The sequence below is a fragment of the Arabidopsis lyrata genome (assembly GCF_000004255.2).
Source record: "Arabidopsis lyrata subsp. lyrata unplaced genomic scaffold ARALYscaffold_4, whole genome shotgun sequence".
Lineage (NCBI taxonomy): Eukaryota > Viridiplantae > Streptophyta > Magnoliopsida > Brassicales > Brassicaceae > Arabidopsis > Arabidopsis lyrata.
Window position 1 is genome coordinate 11,161,673 of NW_003302552.1, and position 23,838 is coordinate 11,185,510.

At 39.4% G+C, this 23,838-nt stretch overlaps 4 protein-coding genes across 6 annotated transcripts; 3 read left to right on the forward strand and 1 right to left on the reverse strand.

The window, feature by feature from the left end:
- Positions 1 to 8,043: 8,043 nt before the first annotated feature.
- On the forward strand, positions 8,044 to 10,336 carry LOC110229158. 2 transcript variants are annotated; one of them, XM_021028463.1, is made up of 3 exons: positions 8,044 to 8,329; positions 8,414 to 8,515; positions 8,627 to 10,336. In XM_021028463.1, exon 3 carries the CDS (start codon positions 8,633 to 8,635, stop codon positions 9,542 to 9,544), a length of 912 nt encoding a protein of 303 aa, XP_020884122.1. In that variant the 5' UTR covers positions 8,044 to 8,329; positions 8,414 to 8,515; positions 8,627 to 8,632; the 3' UTR covers positions 9,545 to 10,336. The 2 variants fall into 2 exon arrangements, with proteins under 2 accessions (XP_020884122.1, XP_020884121.1); XM_021028462.1 differs by lacking the exon at positions 8,044 to 8,329 and having other exon boundaries at positions 8,352 to 8,515.
- Positions 10,337 to 10,360: 24 nt separating this feature from the next.
- On the forward strand, positions 10,361 to 12,019 carry LOC110229159. Of its 2 annotated transcripts, none has more exons than XM_021028464.1 (2): positions 10,361 to 11,793; positions 11,870 to 12,019. In XM_021028464.1, exons 1-2 carry the CDS (start codon positions 11,215 to 11,217, stop codon positions 11,957 to 11,959), a joined length of 669 nt encoding a protein of 222 aa, XP_020884123.1. In that variant the 5' UTR covers positions 10,361 to 11,214; the 3' UTR covers positions 11,960 to 12,019. Both variants share the same exon structure in this region; 1 of them encodes a protein (XP_020884123.1).
- Positions 12,020 to 13,929: 1,910 nt separating this feature from the next.
- On the reverse strand, positions 13,930 to 14,937 carry LOC110229160. Its single transcript, XM_021028465.1, has 2 exons — positions 14,705 to 14,937; positions 13,930 to 14,620 (listed from the first exon to the last, which is right to left on the reverse strand). The coding sequence occupies exons 1-2, from the start codon at positions 14,735 to 14,737 to the stop codon at positions 13,976 to 13,978; spliced, it is 678 nt and encodes a 225-aa protein (XP_020884124.1). The 5' UTR covers positions 14,738 to 14,937; the 3' UTR covers positions 13,930 to 13,975.
- Positions 14,938 to 16,400: 1,463 nt separating this feature from the next.
- LOC9316953 (uncharacterized Rho GTPase-activating protein At5g61530) lies at positions 16,401 to 23,556 on the forward strand. Its single transcript, XM_021029012.1, has 7 exons — positions 16,401 to 16,526; positions 22,256 to 22,411; positions 22,504 to 22,566; positions 22,645 to 22,663; positions 22,869 to 22,967; positions 23,058 to 23,135; positions 23,219 to 23,556. Exons 1-7 carry the CDS (start codon positions 16,401 to 16,403, stop codon positions 23,317 to 23,319), a joined length of 642 nt encoding a protein of 213 aa, XP_020884671.1. The 3' UTR covers positions 23,320 to 23,556.
- Positions 23,557 to 23,838: the final 282 nt, after the last annotated feature.

The following is a 23,838-nucleotide window of genomic DNA, read 5'->3' on the forward strand; positions in this document are numbered from 1 at the left end:
GGCCCATTATCAGTTACTATCTCGTATGGAACCCCATGTCGACATATGATATTTTTCCAAATGAAAGTATTTACCGCCGAATCTTTGATGCTACCGTATGCTTCAGCTTCAATCTACTTCGAAAAGTAATCTGTCAAAACCAAAAGGTACTATACTCCTCGAGTTGATCTATGTAATAGACCAATGATATCCATCGACCATCTCACACCTCTGGGCGAACTTGACGCAGTCCGTGATCATAGTGGGCCAGAAATACCCCATTCTTTTAATTTTGAAAGCCATAGCCCTTCCTGACGAATGACTCCCACACAGACCTTCGTGCACCTCGCTCATGACAATTTTGACTTCGGGTCCAAAAACGCACAGCGGGTAAGGGTCGCTGACTCCTCGTTTATACAACGCATCCTTTGATAGACAAAATTTTGCGCTAACGGTTCTCATTTTTCTGGCCTGCCATCTATCTTTTGGGAGCTCGCCGGTCTTAATGTAGTGCTTTATTGGCTCCCTCCAATCAGCCCCCCAGTCTTTAGCCGGAATTTGGTCGTCTTCATGGAATATATGTGGTTCTGGTTCGGGATGTTCGTTTGGTTCAAGAGTACCCTCTTCGATTAACGACCCGGTCTCTCTAACTGTTCCCGAAATTGCGCCTTCTGACAGGATAACAGGCTCCTCGCTACCGCTTTCCTTGGATATGTTAGGTTCAGATATGTTTGACCCTCTTGATTTTCTCCGTTTGACGGGTGGCAGCTCGATCTCAGGTTCACCACGATCACGCGTCGCTGCTCGAGATCTTGTAATGACGAGAGTTTCTTTGTCTTCTTTAATGCTTCGTTCTGAGATGCATTCTACCGGAATGATTCTTTTCAATGCAGGATCTGACGTTGATGCTAGTGTAGCAAGTGCATCCGCTGTTGTATTCTCTCCTCGAGATATACGAATTAGCTCGAATTTCTTGAAGTTTTTTCATAGATCCTTTACAACTTCAAGATATGCTTCCATTCTTGAATCTTTGGCCTCATAGTCTCTATTGAACTGATTAACTACTAATTGTGAATCACAATCAGCTCCAACTCCTTGAGCTAATCGAATTCCGGCAATTAGGGCTTCATACTCTGCCTCATTGTTGGAAGCATTAAACAATAATCAGTAAACAATAATCAGAACGATGTGGGGGACTCCAGCTTGATTCCCACTCCGGATCCTTATTTTGATGAAGATCCGTCCACGTGCAACTTCCAAGTTCGGTTCTCCGGTTGCTCTAGCACGCCAGGCATTGGTAATTCGGTCAGGAAATCTGCTAAAACTTGGGCCTTCATGCTGACTCGGCTTTTGTATTCTATATCGTACTCGCTCAGCTCTACCGCCCACTTTGCCAACCGTCCGGACTGACTTGGACTATGAAGTATTGTTCGAAGTGGCTTGTTTGTTAATACTTCGATTGGATGGGATTGAAAATATGGGCGCAGCATCCGGGCTGAAGTCACTACCGCAAGTGCGAGTTTTTCCATCATTGTATATCTGGTTTCTGGATCTGTCATTGACTTACTTATGTAGTAGATCAGCTTTTGCTCCCCGCGGTCCTCCTAGATTAAGACTCCACTAACCGCATGATCCAAAACTGATACGTACAAATAAAGCTTTTCATCCATCTCGGGTTTAGACAACCCAGGTGGAGTAGTTAAGTATGCCTTAAGTTGCCCAAAGGCTTCTTCACACTTTTCATCCCAAAGGAATCATTTGTTCTCTTTTAGAATTTGATAAAAAGGTAAAGATCTATCCGTTGATCTTGAAATAAAACGATTCAACGCCGCAATCCGCCCAGTCAACCGCTGTACTTCCTTGAAGTTTTTCGGAGATGGCATGTTTTGAAAGGCGTTGATTTGATTTGGATTGGCCTCAATTCCCCTTTTTGTCACAATATAGCCAAGAAACTCCCCGGACGGGACTCCGAATGTGCACTTCGCCGGGTTTAGCTTCATTTGATATTGTTTAAGAATTTCGAAACATTTTTCCAAATGCTTAACGTGGTCTTCTTTCTTTAACGACTTAACCAACATGTCATCTATGTAGACTTCCATTGTTTTCCCGAGATGATAGTGGAACATTTTATTGACCAACCGTTGATTAGTTGCTCCTGCATTTTTTAAACCAAAAGGCATTACTTTATAACAATAAATACCTTTATCAGTGATGAATGACGTTTTTTCCTAGTCCTTGGGATTCATCATTATTTGATTATAACCCGAGAAGGCATCCATGAAAGTTAATAGTTCATTCCCAGCAGTAGATTCTACGAGCCGGTCTATATGCGGGAGCGGGAAACTATCCTTTGGACACGCTTTATTGAGGTCCGTGAAGTCGATGCATACCCTGTCCTTTCCATTCTTCTTTTTGACCATGACGGTGTTTGCTACCCACTCCGGGTACTGCACTTCCCTTATGGATCCTATCTTTAAGAGTTTGTCCACTTCGTCATTTATTATTTTTGCTCGCTCTACTCCGAGTTTTCTTCTTTTTTGTTTTACAGGCTTGAAGCTTGGATCCACGTTAAATTCATGACAAATTATGCTTGGATCTATGCCAGGCATATCTGCCGCCGACCACGCAAATGATGTCTTGTTTTTCCTCAAAAGTTCGATTAAAGCCTCTTTTATTTTGCCGGTCAAAGTAACCCCAATTTGGACTTTCCGATCTGGTTTGTCTTCTTCTAATACTACTTCGGTTACTACGTCATCCTCTTTCTGCCCACTAGGAAATCTTGGAATTATTCCCTTTTTTGCGGGTTTCGTTAATTGCTATTGGATCTTCAAACGGTGGCTAGCTAGGTAACATGTTCGCAAAGCTTATTGATCTCCCCGAACTGTTTCTACTCCACTTGGTGTTGGAAATTTGATGCATTGGTGATATGTAGAGGGGACTGCCTTCATTTGATAAATCCACGGAGTCTCGAGGATGATATTGTAAGCTGCTGGTTTATCAAAAACAACGAAGTCCACGATTTTCGATACCTTTTTGGCGAGAACTGGTAGCTTGATCGTTCCGAGAGACATAGCTGACTCACTTGTGAACGCCACCACGGGAGATGGAGGTCCTACTATGTCTGCCCGACTAATTCCCATTCTTTCCAAAGTACTTAAAAAGATTAAGTCGACCGAACTGCCCGTATCGATGAGGATCCTCGATACTTCAAAGTTGGCAACGTCCAGGGTAATGACGAGGGCGTCATCATGAGGTCTTTCGAGGTGCCGCGTTTCTTCCTCATCAAATGATATTGATGCACCTTGAAAGTCAACTTCTTCGCCCAAGTTCGCTTTGAGTGCAACATTTCGCCTATGCTTCTTGATGGAACTAATCGAATCTCGGCAAAGTTTGGAACCTCCTAGAATTACATTGATCTTTCCTTTTGAACTCCTTGGTTCTTCTTAATTGGACAACCTTGGACTTTTGGAGTTCTGATCTTTGGCACTGTCTCTTGCTTCGTGGTACTCCTTCACGAAATTCTCTATGTTGAATTTGGAAATATCTCCACTAGCCCACAGCTCCGCAAGAAGCCTTTTAAGGACACTGCAATCTTTGGTTAAATGCCCTGTCACCTTATGGATGTCACAATATAAACTCTCGTCACAGACCCACGTGTTCGACTTTCCTTTTCCTTGGAATTGTTTTATGACGATATTGTTGAAGGGCTGCGACCCAAACTTTCTTGGTCCTTTATTTTCCCTGGGCTCAAACTTCTTGGTAGGGAAAGTAACCGCCGATTTTTCTTGTTTATTCCTTTTGGCGAAATTCTCTTTTTCATCTTCTACTTCCATCCAATTGTCTGCGCGGAAAAGTACATCTTGGATTGTGTCCGGTTTATGAAGTATTAGATCTTCTTTGAACCTTGAATCGTGCCGCAAACCTTTTCGTAGGGTAGACAAAGCTGACTGTTGTGAAATTCTTGGGAGCTTCGACAGTACCCCCTTGAACTTGGTGATGAAAACTCGAAGTGACTCATTCGACCCTTGTGATAGGTTCCAAAGGTCAGCGTCCGAAACGCTTTTATCCATAAGGATAGAATATTGTTTCAAGAAAACAGCTGACAGCTCGTCAAAATTGCTGATTGAATCTGGCTCTAACTGGGTAAACCACATTAGTGTTTGGCCGCAAAGATTTTCTGAAAAGAGTTTGTAGTACCCCGCATCTTCATCGGCTTCATCCAATTCGACTTGTCCAGCGGCAATCAAAAAGGCTGCGAGATAACTCTTTGGATCTTCCAGTCCGCTGTAGGGCTCCAGTTTGAGCTTCCGAGAATCTTTAATTCTCAAGCTTGCAATTCGCGGGATGAAAGGTGTTCGCCTAGATTCTTCAATGACTCAATTGATATCTGGTTCCGAACTAGTGGCCTGATGAAACTTTGATTTCATTTCCTTTAATTCTTGGCTAACCTTTTTCATAGTCTCGAACTGGTCAAGACTTTCTTGGTCGTATTGTTCTGCTAGTTGATCTTCGTCTTCGAGTTGCGTCTCTCCGTCCGCCGGCTGAACTACTGTATTAGTGGCATCAGGAGTTACTTGTCCGCTGGTTTCATTTCGCGCAAGGGAGCTTGGCGAATTGAACATTCTTCTTCAGACTCCAGGGTGGTTTCCTGCACTCAAAGAGCGAACACGAGATTGAATAGTACTGACGTTTTGACTAAGAGATACCTGAGTTGTTTGTAACGAGTCAACAGCCTTGTCCACATGCAAGAACTTCTGAGATATTTCCGACATGGTTTGCTGCATGGCTTTGAGAGTTTCGGCCAATGATGCATCAGGGATGTCTCCTCCGGACATTGCTGCTATCTCGGAAATGTAGTGAAGGAAATCTGACTGCTCAAGAGTCTTCAGTCCCCACAGGCGGCGCCAAAATGTGGAAGTCGGATTCACACACTCAAGTATTTATTTATTTAGTGAGAATGAATACTCTTGAGTATAGAAATTGTTACACAAAGGCTATGAATTAAGAAAAAGCTATAGTATAATTGCTAGAAAGAATTGCGTGTGCGTTACATGACCTTTGGCCCTTATATTTATACTAACAAACGATATTTAATTCCTAATTGAATACAATTATTCTCTCTTAAATGTGTCCGTTTCAGTCTTTGAGTTTAATGCTCAAACGTTCGAATTTGAATTGATTCCGATCTTCATGGGCCTCGCCCTTCAGCCCAAATAATATCGAGCCGAACTACCCGCGACTTCAACTCCGTTCTCATCCCGAGATGCAGCCACTTCGGTCTTCCTTCGTGGTGTAACCACCTCGACCACACCCTTGGCTTGTGGATCTAATGGGCCTTATCCCTCGTGGGCTTTCCTCCTGCCTATGTGGCAATCTTTGGTTGGTCCCGAACCATCCGTGCGAGATCCGACACCAACACATGCAAAACAGAATCAGCTCGATCAGAGACATGGGGGACTATCTCCACGACGAATGTCTACAACTATAGTTCCCCACTCGACCACACACAATTTAAGCTAATTTTCAAAGTTTCCTCTCTAATTGTTCTATATTTTTTCTATCTTTTCAAAAGTCTCAAAACAAACCGATGCATTCATTGTAACAAGGTGTTTTGGTTGAGTAAATTTTACATTCAATTAAAAAAAAACACAAACTTGACCTCTTTAAATGATTGAGCATATTCTGATGTCTTGTAAGATTGGTTTGAGATATGACCATTCTTCTCCCACATTTATCACAAACCGATACAAGCTGCAAATTCTAGAATCATATGTGGAAACAATAACAAGGCAATAGATCAGGGCCGGTCCTATGTTTTAGGTGGCCTAAAGCCTCTTTAAAACATGTATACATATTAACGATAAATTTTTATTATATTAAGATATTAGAAAAGTACTAAAAACATTAAATTATATAAATTAGGCTTTCAAATTTTTTAACTCACATGATCTTGACACGTCTCAAGTCTATTGATTAGATGTTGATGTGTCGGAAAATAAAAGAAGTGATTTTGGTTTGGATAGTCTTTTAGTAGTTGCATTTTGGTGCTCGGAGTTAAAATAGATTTGATATAAATTTGGAGTGATGTTTCCGAAATTTGGACCGAAATGAACATCAAAACTATTGAGAGTGAACTAATGTCTTTATAAATGTAAAAACCGTTGAAATATATCCACTTTCTCGAAAATGATAGAATCCCTCTATCCTTGTTCCCTATGAAATATTGAAACAACCGCACCCGTTTTTTTTTTTTTTAACTAATTAACTAATATCCTCATAAATATTAATTAATTTTCTCCAATTAAAAATCATGCCAAAACTAAATAAGCATTAACACACATAAACACACCGTTTCCGAGTTTATTAAATATAAATACTTCGACTCGACAATCTCATTAAAACAACAACAACGACGAGTCCTAATCATCCTCTTCCTCATCGACTCACGTAAGTATTTGTGATAATACTTCCCCATCTCTTTCTTTATGGTGCAGGGAAAGAAACAGCGCCATCGTGGAATCATAGGATTATTTCGACTCGTCGTTGTTGTTGTTTTAATCAGATTGTCGAGTCGAAGTATTTATATTTAATAAACTCGGAAACGGTGTGTTTATGTGTGTTAAATGCTTATTTGGTTTTGGCATGATTTTTAATTGGAGAAAATTAATTAATATTTATGGGGATATTAGTTAATTAATTAAAAAAAAACGGGTGCGGTTGTTTCAAATATAATGATATATAAATATGAAATAGAAGACTTATGAAACTTGTTTTGTGAATATAATCATCTCTCGAAAGTGTGTATCATTATACAATAAAAATGCTATAGTAGTTTGTCTTTAGAAAACCAGACACATACCGACTAGAAAATAAAAAGTCCCGACAGATAGTCTGAGATTATAGCTTGGAAAAAATCTTATCTTCCTCAATAACCATTAAAATCATCCATTCTGATCATCGAGATCTATTTGGTAAAATGCTGTTGGATTTCTTAAAATTAATTTACAATACATATCTGTTTTTTAATTCCATATTAGCGAGGTATAATTAGACTAAGCAACATGCACGCTTATCAAAGTTTTTGGAGGTATGGAATTATAAAATTTGCTCTTTTTTGATTATTTAATTATAAAATTTGCTCTTTTTTGATTATTTCGATAGGAATATATATTGTGATTCGCTAAATTAGTAGTACTAATTAAAAATTACAAAATGCTAACCAAAATGTTTTTAGAAAACAGAATTCATACAAAATGTTGAAAACAGAATTCATACAAAATGTTGATATATCACCAAAATATCTGCAAACTGAAATAAACAGTACTTGAAACACTTAAACCATAATGAAATAAGTTTTTAGAACATCAAACATAGGGAGGTCAGTGTTTAGAAAACTATATATCTTCGCACTTCTGATCCTCTTTCAAGGAGGAGCCTTACTATATCTTCAAATCCAGTTTCAGCCCCAACGTGCTGTAGAAAATAACTATAAAAATAATAATAAAATAAAAATAATTTTGATTTTGGAAAATATAATACAAATAATTAAAGATTTAAAGTGAGGGCACTACACCAAATGTGATATTTCGTAATCATCTGTACTGTTGACATTGATTCCTATGTTACGTTCAATAATTTGTTTAGGCTTAAACAATTTTCATAATAAGCTGCAGAATTGAACTTTGTTTCTTGCTCAGTTTTAGGCCCCGCAAGAGAAAGACCAAGATTCAACTCACCATATATAATGTATCAAAGATATTATGTGATTTTTAATCGATATTAAGTCAACGGAAAAAAGGAAATATGATTTCTAAATATTATTATCCTTTGCAAGTTTTCCTAGATAGTGTTTAATTCCAAAACATTTTGGCTGAGAATTTTCATCAAAGCTTGCTTGTTAAGTCGTAATATTCTACTTGACTCAATAAACTTGTATAGTAAAATAGTCAATCACATTGCCGAAGAAGGACTTACCTACCTCCAGCGCAACAACAGTCTCGAATTTGCTGTTCAGATACAATAATAAATTTACTCCTCATTTTATCCTACCATAATATTGGGAATTTGACTGAATCTACCACATTTCAGAATGTGGCATTCCAAAACTACCACATTTCAAAAAAGTTTGCCAAATCTACCACATTTGGATGCCACACGCAGAGATCCGGACCAAATTACCTCTGATTGAGACAGATGTGTGTGTCAGATCAATGGACATCTTCGAGCGTCGCGGGAGAAGAGGGAGCAGTGTGCATTTAATGCACAGATGTGTGTGTCAGGGTAAAAGGGACATCTTGGGGCGTCGCGGGAGAAGAGTGAGAAGGTGCATTTAATGCTGGGACGTTTACAAGTGCGTACGGAAAACTTTTTAATATTATGATAATAGAGTAGGGTTAGGCCATAATTGCTCTACTAATACATCATGTAAAAGAAGGTTGTGTGTAGATCTGGGTAAACTAGAATTCTGGGGAGAAAACCCTTATGCTGGACGAAATTGAAGTTGGGGTAGAAGGAAGGACAGTAAAAGCTTTTGAAGGTAAATTTATGAATTTAATTGTAGTCCTTCGAAAAACGGTTAGGATTGTTAGTTTGTGATAAATGCATCCAACTATCATACTAATTTGGTGTATTAAATGGAGGACGACAGGTTTCAATGGACGAAGGAGTAATGATATTGGTCGGATCATGGGAATGCAAAGAAAGTGGTGAGTGGCGATTCAAGATGTCAGCAAAGAAATATGCAAAGTGTGTAGATGTAGGAGAAGGAGACACAATTACTGATGTTGAACAGAAAATTGCTACAGCGTTTGGAGTAAACAGGAAAAGGACAAAATTGGAGCTGAGTTTTTGGTTCGAAGGAGGAGACACTGTCTTCACGCAACAAAAGATGCCTCCTGTCTCTGTTGATAGCGAGAGTTCATTGTCGAAGTTCAAAAAGTTAAGGGTAGATAAAGGAGGTATGAACATGTATCTAACTTTAGTAGAAGACGATGAAGAGTGTGCAAACACCAGGGGACAACACGCAATCAACGGACCAGATTCGAATGCTGTCGGGGACAACGCAGTGGAGAGTGCTGGTGACAGCACACAGTTTATCCCAGTTAGTTTTGAGGAAGAGGAATTTTTAGCTGAGATATATGAGTTTGAAGAGTCTTATAAGAGGAAGAAAGCTTTGCTTGACAAGGAAAATGCAAAGAAGCGACGAGAAGAGGAACTAGTTGGAGAATTGGATACGGGTAGCGATTGCGGGGGATGGGAATCCGACTCAGAAGATAATATGTTAAGTGAGGAAGAAGATTCCGGAGATTATGACTTTGATGCCATGAGTAAGTTGATAGAAACAGAGTACCCACCGGATTGGGATCCTTGGAAGATTTCAAAGGAGAAAACAATAACGACTGAAGACGAAATATTGCGGGGACAGGTGGATGACAATGTGGTGGGGGACCAGATCGACTATTTAATGAGGGGACAATCGGGGTTTCAGCTAGTTGAAGTTGAGGTTGCTGAGATGGGCAGAAGAGAAAGTAGTGCTGGAGAGGGAAGTGTAGAAATGTCAATCTAAATGGGGCAAATAAAAATGAGGCAAATAGGGGCAAATTCGCAGGGGACAGAAACGTCGGATAGTTTAATTCCTCCTTGGGACAGTAGTTGTGGAAGAAGGAATACAGGCAGTGGACGAAATCAGGCTGCGTTAGGGCTAGTGGACGTTCCGGTTACAGCATTGCCAAGAAGAGAAGATGCTTCACCTTTTGATGACGGAGAAGGACAAGGAAATAGAGAGGAGGGCTTGGGCGGTAGGGTTGGAGAGGATAGACGAATGAGAGAAAGAGGGACAAGTGCGCTAAGGAAATAAACGATTGATACTGACTATAGAGGGACCACATGGGACGCGACTGGACGAAATCATATGCTTCTGGAAGGAAGACCAGATGCTTCAGCTTTTGATGTCGGAGAACGACAAGAAAATTTACAAGAGGAGGTCATGGGTTGTAGTGGTGGAGAGGAAAGTGCAGAAATGTCATTCCAAATGGGGCAAACAAGTTCGCAACTTACATTGGGTGAAAACATGTTTACTGAATTAGTGGGGGACGATCTTGAGATGATTAGAGATACCGCACCATTTAAGGACAACGCAAAAGGAGTTGCTCAAGACACAACAAACATGAATCTTAGGAAGGCGGGTGATTCAATATATATTGGAAAGATATTCAAGAACAAAGCCGAGTTGCATAGGGCGTTGTGTGTGTACTCTATTAAAAGGCTATTCAATTTCCGAATTAAAGCTTCAGACAAAAGGCGGGTAATTGCGATATGCCATGATTCCAAATGTCACTGGAGGATATATGCAACGTTTCACGAGAACAAATTCGAACAGCAACTCTGAAACATAGTTGTGATGTGAAATCGCGGTCTAAGTACGGGATGAAAGCAACACAATCGATTCTAGGTGATTTGCTAAAAGCAAAATATGCGCATGGGAAGAAGGGACCGAGGGCTTGTGAACTACCAGAGATAGTATTGGAAGAGCTAAACGTAACGATATCATACATGAAAGCTTGGCACGCGAAAGAGATGGCAATGAAAAGAGCTCGTGGTAGTGAGGAAGACAGCTATAAGTTCTTGCAGACATACCTGCATCTATTGAGGACAACCAATCCAGGTACGTTGTCCACAGTTCATACGGATTACACTGAGGAGGGGATATTCGGTTCAAATATCTTTTTTTTTGCGTTTGGGGCTTCAATTGCTGGGTATAAGTATCTGAGGAAAGTAATAGTGATAGATGGAACACAAACGAAAGGAAAATACAAAAGCTGTTTGGTTGCTGCGAGTGGACAAGACGGAAACTACCAAATATTCCCACTAGCATTCGGTATCATTGACAGTGAGAACATCGCAGGGTGGACGTGGTTTTTCGAACAGCTTTTGCAGATTGTCCCTGATGAGGAAGATCTCGTCTTCGTCTCTGATAGACATGCAGCCATTTATGCTGGACTAAGGACGGTGTACCCTCTCGCAAAACATGCGTGCTGCACTGTTCATTTGTTTAGGAACGTTGTCCACCATTTTAAGTGTGAGGGACTTGCGAAAATGGTCTCCAATGCGGCTAGATCTTACACTGCATGAGATTTACGATATTGGTTTGAAGAAATTCAAAGAAGAAACATTAAGTGTGCCAATTATTTGGTAGAGATAGGGATTTCTCATTGGACACTTGCTTACTTCCCGGGCATGCGATACAATGTGATGAGCAGCAACATCTCGGAGTCCCTAAATGCTGCAATGCAAAAAGCCATAGATTTCCCCATAGTGACGATGGTGGAATTCATAAGGACAATGTTAATGCGTTGGTTTTGCGAAAGAAGAGAAGTTGCAACGAAAACTCGGACAAGATGTACGCCGGAAATCGAGGAAATGCTAATAGATCATCTTAAAGAAGCTACTGATTGTGCAGTCATAGCAGCAAGTGAATGGATTTATCAAGTGAACGACGGTTTTGGAATCGTTTTCACGGTGGATCTAGAGAAGAAGACATGTACTTGCAGGGTATTTGATGTGCTAATGGTGCCGTGTTGTCACGCTTTGGCTGCGGTGGGGATAAGGAACGTGGACATATACTCACTGGTCGGGAGCTATGCATTCGTGACGGAGTGGCGTAAGCTATGGCGTGAGCATATTCTACCTCCGCCAAAGGAAAAGGACACCGAGGTCCCGAACACTATTAGTGAGGTGGTTGTGATTCCACCAAAAACAAGAAGACCAGGCGGGCGACCTAGGACTGTACGTATACCATCGCGGGGAGAGAAACAAGTAAGTAGGGCATTTAATAATAATACATTCCGTCCCTTTCGATGAAATCTAACAAACTGTATCCATGGATGTCTAGGGCGCAAATTGGAAAAAGAAGAAACCAAACAAATGCACTACGTGTGGACAGGATGGCCACAATAGAGCAACTTGCAAAAATCCTCTCTAAGGTTGGGGATTAGAATCCATCCCCGGATTTTGTTGGTTTTGTAGTTTGGATAGTTAACGGAAATTAATTTTGGTTCATGTAGTAAGAAATGGGTTGAAAAAGTAACAAGTCCTTTCTATCAAATTTAGTCGGTCAAATTTTTTATTTTATCCATGTGGTTATCTTTTGGTAAATGGAAGTAGTATGACATGTAGTATGTGGAAAGTTGATGTAATATAAAGAAACTTGCAAGCACATCTCACAGCTTATTCGTACAAACAATATATATAATTTTAATATCATATGTCTCCGAAGACAAAGAGCGATGAGAGACAATATAAAGATACAAAAAACAAATCATAAGACCCACCAATTAACACAGAGAGGACAGGGGTTCCAAAAATTACATTTAGAACATTCTGAATATCGACGAGGGGGATGGATCAAGTAGCAGGTATAGCAGTCCAGTTGAATCTATTTTGGTTGGGGGCGATCTTCTTAATATCGGACATCACAAGCGTGGACACACGAGTAGCGTTGCGGGAAGAGACAACTTTGTGTTTGAATAGATTCATGGCGGTGATGGCATCGATAGGTAGATTAACAGAGACAAGATAGAGACTCTTTGTGAATAGAATTTTGGGGGATGGATCGGGTAAAAGAGCGAGAATGTCCATTGCTTCGTTTATTAACCCATCGACTGCAGCGAGCCTAATGCTCTCTAAGTAACAAGCAACGGGATTCCCAGCCTTTACACATCGTAAAACAAACAAGTAAAGGGGTGATCCGATGAAAACATATTGAGGATGCGCTTCAAGGAGAGCCAGAGAAGTCTCACGCAAAACATAAGGATCAAGAGCGAGACGACGGCCAGCGTTACCAGAGAGAATTAGCGGTCCTAAGTGCCGGTAACATGACTTACCAACAAGAAGGACAATCGTAAGCCTAAGATGTTTGGGAAGCTTTTGCCATAAAAACATGTTGGCAGTATGGAGACTGTTGGCTTCCATATAGCCACAATAACTATATATAGAAGTTAGTCACAGAAGATAATATTGGCGAAGACAATAGAGGGAGTGGTTAGGGACAATTGAATGTGGAAAAGTAACTAATAAATTAGAAGTGACAAAAACCTATACTTAAAATTAAAGGGCTGTTGTTAGAGTATTGGAATAGTAGTTGAGGACAATGAATGTAGTATAGTAAATACTAATAAAAGTGACAAGACCTCAATTCTTATTTTGTAAATAAATATTCTAAGGGATAGCTGCTATCTCCATGTATTGGGGGACATGGAGATAAATATTTACATTGGCATATAAATAAAAATTTCTGGGGCAATCATGATTCCAATAAATATCATCCTTACAATTATATTTTAATTCGGGTATCAAGAAGAAAGGGACAAACATATCACGCGAGTCCCACGATATAACAACTAGGGGACATAATAGCCGAAGGATGAAAAAAATAGCTTAAAACTCTGAACGCTACACATAAGTGCCAAGCATGAAGGCGGCTATAAGCGCGAGGACGAGAATGAGCCTTGGAGGACATAAACGAAGGACGTCGACAATGGAACGAGGGGAGCGTTGCAGAAGACCAACAGTATGCTGAAGCGATTTAATGTCTTCTTGGTAAAGGTCAAGTCGATCGCACATCAATGGAAGATCAATGTTGTCCCCGTTAGGGGCAATAAGTAAGGACGTAAGGCATTAGGGGAGACAACAGTTGAGAGTAGCTGGATTCTGACATTGTTATTGGGTGTTTAAATATCTAGTTTCCTTGTTTTAATAAGGTTGATAGCCAAAACATCGTCCATGGTTTTAACCGGGGGACGATGAGTATACCGTCCATGAATTCTATGATATATATAAGTAAAATCCAACATAAATATGATTTAAAACCAAATTCCCTTCCTAAAGCATCAAAGTAGTTTTAAAATATGAAGTTCCTAAGCATCCAAGAAGACAAAAGCATAGAGAAAATAATAATACAAAAGACATAAGTTCTTAGACGGAAAAATTGAAAGGGGCATCAAACACGAAGAGGCTCAACAAACTCCTCAAAGATGTCGACCGCAAATCTCATTCTGACATTCTCCACGAAATCATCTTCGGGTATGGTGTCGTGGTTAATGCCTTGGAAATGAAGTTCAATGAACTTCGCAACAAGAGGACCACTGTCGTCTTCATATTCGCATTGGAGGATTTCAGGAAGACAATCATAGACGAACTCACGGGGGACTTGATGATTTCCGAGATGAGCTTTGGGGACAAGTGCTTTGATGATAAAAGGAAACAAGACAAGCAGAGGTTTCATCAACAGGTCCATCTGTTTGGCGGTTTCGGCGCCCTCGTTAGGGTCAAGTACAGCGATGGTCCCTTCTTTCAAATCTATGACAAGCGCAACCCAGTGTCCGCCAGACATATGAAAAGGCGCGTATAGAGTGTCCACATCGGAGAACCAAGCCTGTCTCATGAATCGCCCGGGGACTATTCCTCTGACGTAGTCCCTTACCTTACTGTTCCACGCCCACTCAGATTTGGATTTAGACTTCTTGAAACGAGGATAGAGCTCGCAAAGGTTAAGGGCAAACCATGAATCAAGTATAGCAGCCCTACCCTGGACCAAAGCATCACCAAACCTCCGCGCCAAAAGACTTAGCATGGCATCGATGTGCTGAATTGTATAGGGACCATAAATATTTAGAGGTCATGTACTTAAATAAAATAGCTATGAATCATTAGAATAAATAAACCGTACCTCTTGGTGGACAGGTTGCTGCGGAGTGTGCATATCCTTAAAAAAGGACTTGGGAACAACGTGTCCATCAAGAACGAACTCCCTGAGTGCATTGATGGAAAATAAAAAAAATTCCAATAAAATTTGTGAAAAAAAGAGGAAAAATATATTAATGGGGAAACTAAATACAAAATACCTGGTTCGATAATTTTTGAGAGTGGACAAGAATTTTTTACGGACCTCATCATTAACTTTTTCAAGTGGGTGGAGGACCTCATCAGTTGTTTGCGAATCATTGTTGGTCCCTGTGACTCCTTGGACTGGGTCACGGAAACGTTGGGGTTTATTCCTTGCCCTTTTGGAAGGGAGCATCGGCTTAGAAGAATCTCCTTCAACAGCATCACCAACAGAAGAATGTTTTCTTTTTTTCGACTTTGCCAAACCACCACCAGTAGCATTAGGCTATCCAAAAAAAAATTGTTAGGAAACAAAAACAAATTGTTAGGAAAATTGTTAGGCAATTTTCTTCTTGAAAACAAAAAAGTGAACAAAATTAAGATAAACATACCTCTTGACTGTCAACCTGTTGTACATCAGCAGCTCTTGGAGATTTAAAAAGCTCTGGCGGCCATGATTTGTTTGCCTAATAAGATGGGGACGATATATTTCAGGGACAAAACATGATCAAATGAGGTTTGGTTTTCCAATGGGAAATAATTATACCTCCGCCTGTACTACAGCTTCCTCATCTTGCCCTTCCTCGGGATCAGATCCTCCATGACTCCCATCACTACTCTCGTCTCCCATAATTTGGTTTTCGTCCCCCGACTGAGACTTGGTCTCTACAACAACATCCTCGACAGCAGTCTCAGACGCACCAACAGACTTTTCAATTACATCTTCTTTTCTCTCCTCACAATCAACAATAACATCGACGTTTTCAGACCCACCACCAGATTTCTCAACATGGACCTGTTAAATAGGTTATTAGAAGAATGGATCATATCCATGGAAAGACAGAAATATATGTTTGCAGAGCAACAGACAAACCTGGTCTGTATCTTCGCCATCCTCAGATTCTTCAGTTTCCTCGTTCTCTATATCTTGATGAGGCGTTTGGAAGTCGTTGGGCTTGAACAAGTAAAGAAGAAAAGAAATTAAAAAAAAAAGAAAATAAATAAACAATTTCTCAAGACTTTATTTTAACTTACGTTGTGATCATCTACAACCATCTCGTTGTGGAAGTCGTCTGCGTTGTCCTCGTGTATAGTAGGCAATGGCGTTTGGAAGTCTTTGGGCTGAATAAGATGAAAGAAATGGGGTTATTAAGGAAGACATGAACGAAAATTCAAACAACCAAAATTCGAAGACATGAACTTACGTTGTGATCACCAGAGAACTTCGGTGTAGACACCCCAGCCGTAGAGGGACTAGAAGTAGAAGCACCAGCAGAAGCAGAAACAACAGTTCCCGAAGGACCAAGAGCAGAAGAACCAGTCCCAGAAGGAACATACGCAGAAGGACCAGACGCAGAAGGACGAGATGGAGATGCATAAGACTGGTTAATGTTTTGTAAAACATCAGACAATCCGCCGTATTCAGACCAGGCTTGTTTCTGAAATTCCTCCAAAATTTGAGTATTGCTTTTCCCCTTCGATTGATCAAAACCAAAAGACGGGGTTTGAGGACCAGATGGCGCAGGAGGATCTATCTGGACATGGGAGGAATCAGATGTCTGTACAAAGGTGCCCTTGCTTGTACCTGGTCTAATGGTGCCCTTGCAGCCGTATGTCCAATGGTGCCCTTGCAGCCGTATGTCCACCAGTGTCCTTGTCCTTATCTGGTGAGAAAGCTTTCTGGGGGGGGGGGACAATATCGTCACCACTAGACTTTTCACCCGACGGGGTTGGAAACTTACCCCCATGGCGCAGATTGCTAATGATCTCGTCTAACAGTTCGTCTTTCATCAAAGACTTCTCAACAACTACCATCCGACAAAGCTTAACAATCAATTCATCCTTCAATTCACGAAATTTCGCATTAACTTGTTCCATGATCAGAGCATGGAGAACATCTTGTCCCTCAGGTCCCATTGGAGGACAGGGATCTTTATCTTCAGTAACCTTCCCCTTACCCTTTGATGGACCACCCTGGGAAGTCTCAGGGATTACAAAGTTGATGTTTGGACGCCTAAAAGACACCTTCTCAGGCTTGCGAACATTGTCTTCTTTGAGGTTCTCATCAACGACTATCGGCGGCCAGGAACGCCACCCACCTCTCCAGTCCCCTCGTGTGAACTTGTATCCGCCACCGATAAGCCTTTCCATATAGTCAAGAGCCGGGTCAGAGACTTCATCACCCCAAATGTTGATCGATGGGTGAGGCGGATCGTCAGAAGGCAACAGGGGGGCAATAACCAACTGCATTGAACACAATCATTAATCAAATAACAAACAATAACGAAAAGATTGAAAAATTATAAAGTTTAGGAGACATTACCCCCGTAATTAGCTCTGTCTCCATTATGTTGGAGTTGTGAAAAGTCTTCAACGGAGGCAAATTGGTGATAGACCCATCACCCATGGTCTGCGTATCATCAGGATTAGGAAGATATTTTTCAAACTCGGGGATGGCCTTGAGCATAAGCAGTTGGAAGACAAGAGGGAACCCGTGGGTTGAAGAATGAGACTGGTTGAACTTCGCAATTAGGCCTGAGAGACTGCTAACCTTCGAACTGACCTTAACCATTCGCATTGTGAGAAGGAATGACTCACGTCCCCAGGGAAACGCTTCAAAACGCTCCAAATCGGAAACAATTTCAACAACTTGTACCGAAGCTTTGACAGGTTGGGAACTGCAGATCAGTATACCTTCGACGATGACGATAAGGGCGAGACGAAGCCTTCTCTAGTCTTCCATCTTATCTTTTTTGGGCTTCATCTTGTCTGCCCTCAACCATTCAACGATGTCCTTAATGAGGACAACCTTGTTTCCCTTACCAATGAGAACATTCCAATAAGGATTTTTTGGTTGAATGGGTTGCTGCGACTTCAATATATCAGATTTTTTTGAGTACGGCCGACAATCAAGCCCAGTCAGAATAGCAAACTCTCTTAAAGAAAATCGGAAGGGCTGACCGGCGAAAACAAACCAAAGCTCGTGTTTTTTCTTTGTGTAGAGGCCTCTACACAACATCTGATGCACTAATTTGCCGGAAAAAGAACATCTGCGGACAGGAAGCTGAAATAGAGGACCAAAGCATGAAGCGCGGAGATAATTTAACTCTTTAGTACCTTCTAAGATTTCGACAAGATCGAGAAGATACTCAGGCTTAGAGTAAGCATTGATACGACCGATAGGCGGGTAGCAATCAGTGGCGTAGAGTCTTTTGGGAAGCTTTTCCCTGTCGGGTTCAGGGACAACATGACGCCTTGGAGGATTAGAGTGGGACGGTGTTGATTTGGCGGAGATGAAAGGGTCGTCGTCGTCTTCAAACGAAACCGATGGCCTGGATCTACCAACCGGCGAATTTGGATTCAAATTACCAGCGGAGGACCTCATCTGCAACGCGGAAAAAATGAAGAAGAAATCGCTTTAGGGATGGAAAGGGACATAACCCTAATATAACAGGGACTAAAATTGATCCACCTCAGATGAGGACAAGTAAATAAACTTTCCGGATTTAACGAACTAAATCACTGATTAGAACCGGGGGACAAAATCAATTGAAGTTACATGCAGAGTATCTGACAACGAAAATTACATGTTCTATATTTGGAGCAGAAGGAGAAGGAAGATAAAGGGAAAGAGAGAGAGAGACGAGAGTGAATCGTTTCCTCTCAATGGAAAAATCGATGGATGATTAAAGCGCACGAGGACCGAGGAGGAGAGATTAATAGGTAAGCAAAACGTTGTCAAATCAGTGGCAGCTCTTCGGCGCGAAAACTGCCTTGCGTTGAGGGGTAAAATCGTAACTCCACCTTCCAAATGTGGTATGATTGGAAAGGAGTTTCCAAATGTGATACATTTGGAAAGATTTTGGAGAAATGTGGTACATTTCATAGTTTTTCCCATAATATTTGTCTATCAAATAATTATATTATACACATTAACACAGAGACTGTAGTTTTTTATAAATCGAATGCACTTTAAATGTACGTATAGTCTTATATCAATGTTGAAAATACTAATTACCAGTAGTCCATTATAGAAATTGTAGACTTGATTGACGATAGTTCCCCCTCTATGATCACTTCTCATAGGAGAAGAAATTCTACATAAACTTCACTTACCTATTCCAATTAAGTAAATTTCAAATTTGGAATATTGAAAACAAAATGGAAAATGTTATACCGTAAGTATGGTATGACTAAGTGGGTGAAGATCGTAACATAGACGATGATACTGCACAACTTCATACACGGATCACATCTAGAACATAATTGTATGTAACTACACAACTATAATGACACCAAACCATAATCTTAAAACTCTAGGCTTGAAAGTCCTTCCACTTCAATAAGCCATGTATTCATCTTGGAAAAATAATCTTATGTATGTCACTAACATGTTTAATAATTTTTTTATAATAAAAATATTGAATTATAGATAAACTCATGATGATGCTTGCATCATACCCATGTTCGAATTAGGGAATCACAAGTGTTTTTTGACATCTATTTTATTTGTATAAAATGTTGTTGGATTTTTTAAAATTAATTTGCAATTTATATTCTCTTTCTTAAATCCATATTTCCGACATACAATTGAATATAGATGATCTCATTCACGTTGAGATTTTCAAAAAAATACCAAGCAATAGACAAAGTTATTAAGGTATTGAACTCTGAAATTTTTCTTTTTCCGCTAACTTCTACAAGAACATATATTATGATTTGTTAGATATAGAAATAGGTTATGTGAGTTATTTTTTGAGTATGACTAATTAAAAATTACAAAATGCTAACCAATATGTGTTAAGAAATCAAAAATTGTACAAAATATTAACATTCACCAAAATATCCAAAAAGCGAAATAAAAAGTACTTAAAAGACTGGAACTAGAATGAACTAAGTTTTTTAAACATCAAACATAGAGAGGAAATATTTTAGAACATTATACCTACAAGAAAATCTGCATTTTGCAACTAAACTTTGCGACCGAATTATTAGTCGCAAATGTTTGCGACTATTTTGTGACTTCTTAACGACTATTTAGCGACCACAATATTTACAGATGGAATATAGTCGTTATTCTGCGACTAAAACAAATAGTCTTTACTTAGTCGTTAATTTGCGACGATTTTAAAACCGATTACATACTAATTTATTATAGTCGCAAATGGGTGGCTGATATGCGACTGATGTGCGACTCAACTTTTGGTCTCAAATAATCGTCGCAATTGAGTCTCAAAAGAGCGACTAGTTAACAACCACCTGTTATAGTTGCAAATTAGTTGGAAAGAGTTGGCTCAAAACACGTTGAAATGCAGAGAAAGCGACCGGTTTGCGACTAGCACCTGAAGATTTTGCGACTGACACCTGAGAAAGCGACCGGCTTGCGACTATTTACCAACTATCGATTTTTGGTTTTACAAATTTCACATTTTAAATTTGTTTACATATAAAGTTAAACAATTCTACACTAATTTGATGTTATTTAGTAATAAAAACAAAACGAAAGTCATATATATTGATGTTTACAAACAAAACATTCAAAACTACCAAATCTCTTTGTCTTGTTACATTACTCTTATGAGTAATGTTTAGAGATTTAGTAAAATATCTATATTACTTGGGTTTTGCAAAGTTTTTCAACCTTAAACTAATATATGTCCTCTATAACACTAATATGAGTGTTTGTGAGTGATATATATCACCCTTTTGGATCACAATGTGTAGATTTCTAAATTTTGTCTTGTGACTAATAGATAACAGTCACAAAACAGTCGCAAAAGTGCCACCATTTTGTAACTATTGTTCATTTAGCGACTATTTTGCGACAAATATTGTAACTATTTGCCGACCAATGTTGCGACTATTTTGATACTAATTGTAAAATTTCTAAGATTTTTGCTAAGTGTTTGGTCGAACTTAGTAATAAGAACTCAACCAAGATCATAAATTTTGATGTTTACTAACAAAACATTCAGAAGTACCAAATCTATTTATACTTTTACATTACTCATATGATTAATGTTTAGGGATTTAGTAAAATATCTATATTACTTGAGTTTAGCAAAGTTTTTCTACCTAAAACACTTTTATATCCTCTATACCACTAATATGAGTGTTTGTGGGTGATATATATCACCATTTTTGATCACAATGTGAAGATTTCTAAATTTTGTCTTGTGACTAATATAAAACAGTCACAAATGAGTCGCTAAATTGGGACTAGTTTGGGACCCCTGTCCATTTAGCGACTGTTTTGGGACGTATCTTCTGACTATTTACCGACCAATATAGCGACCATTTAGCTACGATTTGTGAAATTTCTATGATTTTGGCTAAGTGTTTGGGCGGTTTCGATTCCCCCCATTTTTTTTGGTTTGTCACTATTTTGCGACTAAAGAGTGACCAATACACTTAATTATTAGGTTAAAACAAAGTCGATCCTACCCTATACACACCAAATATTCTCAGTTAAATGAAAAGCCCACTCTCTATTACTCTTCATCCTCGACACTTAAGAAAAAAAAAACCCTATTCTCACCCTTCATCCTCGACATCTCCGACCAAACCACTCTCAAACCCTAGACTGCGATATCTTAAACTTCACCCTCCACATCTCCGACCATCACATGGCTTCCTCCGGCCAAGAGAATGACCGTCGCCAACGTCCATCCGACTCGGGTCCGGCATGTACTGTTTATGACTCTTCTCCTTCTCGTGATTTGTAAATGCTTGATTTTGTTTTATTTGCTCGATTTCATATTAGATCTGCTGTTATTTTTGATGTTTAGGGCTGTATAGTGTTCGATTACAACCAGTTTTTAACTCGATTTCTTTCTTGGCTCTGTTTATTCCATGTTAGCTTCATTTCTCTGTTTCTCTAGGTTTTTTGGTTTGATTTTAGGTTAGTATATTACTTCAGATGATGTTTATAATTGCTTTTTCGAATTTCAAAGTGAAAAAGGTTTGATTTGTCTTTAATTTGTTCTAATCTGATTGTTAAATAAAGATTCTAAGAAACGAGTGTGTTAGTATAGTGGCTGCTCATCTAATTTGCTTAAGTTTGTGTTTGTATATTGATTCTAAGAAACTACTGTGTTTGTTGTATCTCAGTTATTATTTGTTTAAGTATGTGCTTGTTCTTTACTTCTAATTTACCTTTCAATAACTAGTGTTTCCTTTCCCTAAGTTAACCTATGATAGCATATCAGCATATAATCTCAAGGATAGCATTCTCCTTGAGATGGTAAATGGTCTTCTAATTTTCCAATGTTATTAGTTTTTGCTTCTACATTTCGACTAATATTCCTCTTTATTTTTGTACATGGTTAAGGCTGGTTTGGATGGCATGGGCACGGTAATGAATGAGCTGTCTAAAAGCGTAGTTAAATGCTCTTAGTGCAGTTTCTGGTGGGCAATTCTTCAGCAGCCGGCAACTAGACATGCCGTGCAAGAACACCTCATAACAGCTGCTGCCACAACCGGGACCTTGGTCAGGAAGGGTATAACTGAGACAAAGGAAAAGGTTTCCGTTGGAAAGATCAAAATGGAAGAGGTATAGCTTCTTGAATTGACTTGACAAGAATGTTTGTCGCTTCATTTTATAACTTCTGACACCTAAATTCTTTGATCTTTGTTTTCTCTTAGGCAGCCAAAAAGACTGCACAAAAAAGCAAGACCATTTTGACGGACATCGAAAGGTGGCAGAAGGTACTTGAGTTTGAAATCTGATTGTATGCCGTTGATTTGAAGTTTGGTCTCTAATATCTATTGTTTGTAAATCTGCAGGGAGTTGCCAGCTCAGATGGTAAGTTAATCGCAATTTATGGAGAGAATACAGTTTATAAACATTTAGTTAATCGAAAGGTCAATTGATTCTTTGATGGAGGGTAGTGGGGATACTTAATCCTCTTATTAGTCCGTTCTTGAGATAACTATTAGTTATTAAGATTCTGCTCTGCTTGTTTGAAATGCTGTAACTTTCTCTATATGACGTTTTTTTTGGCACTCAGTGTTTGGTGTTCCGATTGAGATCATTGTCCAGCGGCAAGAGTCAAGCAGGCCTATACCACTGATACTGATTAAATGCGCAGATTATCTCATATTAACAGGTAATAATGTTTGGACCAATGGATCACAAACCTTTTATTGCTCTTACCTTCTCATATCGAGTTATCAATGTGATATTTTCCTCTTACCAGGGCTTAATTCACCGAACTTGTTCAAAGCCGAAGGAGATAAAAAGTTGATTCAACAATTGGTTTCTGCTTACAATCAAGGTAGCCGACATTCTAACAAGATTTGCCTCGACTCTTATAGCTTAGTGAGAAATTGTAATTTGATTGAATCACTTGTTTGGCAGATCCTAGTGCGTCAATACCTGAGGTTGTGAATCCAGTTGATGTCGATGCACTCATGAAATACTATCTTGCCACCCTTCCGACACCCTTCCAGGCACCATAGGAGATGCAGTCCAACCAGCAGGACACACCACTGGAACCACACCAACCTCTCCTCTATCTAACACCGCCTCAAATCATTCAACTTGATTTTAGTTTCCTTTTGTCTGTGTATGTGAACTTATTAGGATATGTTATGCTTTGATTAGGATAGTTTTTGAATGGTTTGGAATGGTACTTGATTGATATTTGAATGGTTTTTGAATGCATTTGCTTTTGAAATGGACAGGTTTCGGACTAATAAGATGTAACCATTCTGTGACCAAAAAGTTTCAGAAACTCTGACTAGTTTGTGATCAGAACAATTAACAAATGTGACCAAACTGTGACTAAACAAATTTACAAATAACTCCAAATCTCGTATCAAAATGGTTACTAATAAAGGACTAAATTGTCACCATAATAAATGAGTCCTAAAATAGTCGCACATTTGCAACGATATTCACCTGTCACAGATTAGTCGGTAATTTGCGACGATATATTTATAGTCGCACAATAGTCGCAAATTAGCGACTATAGTGAT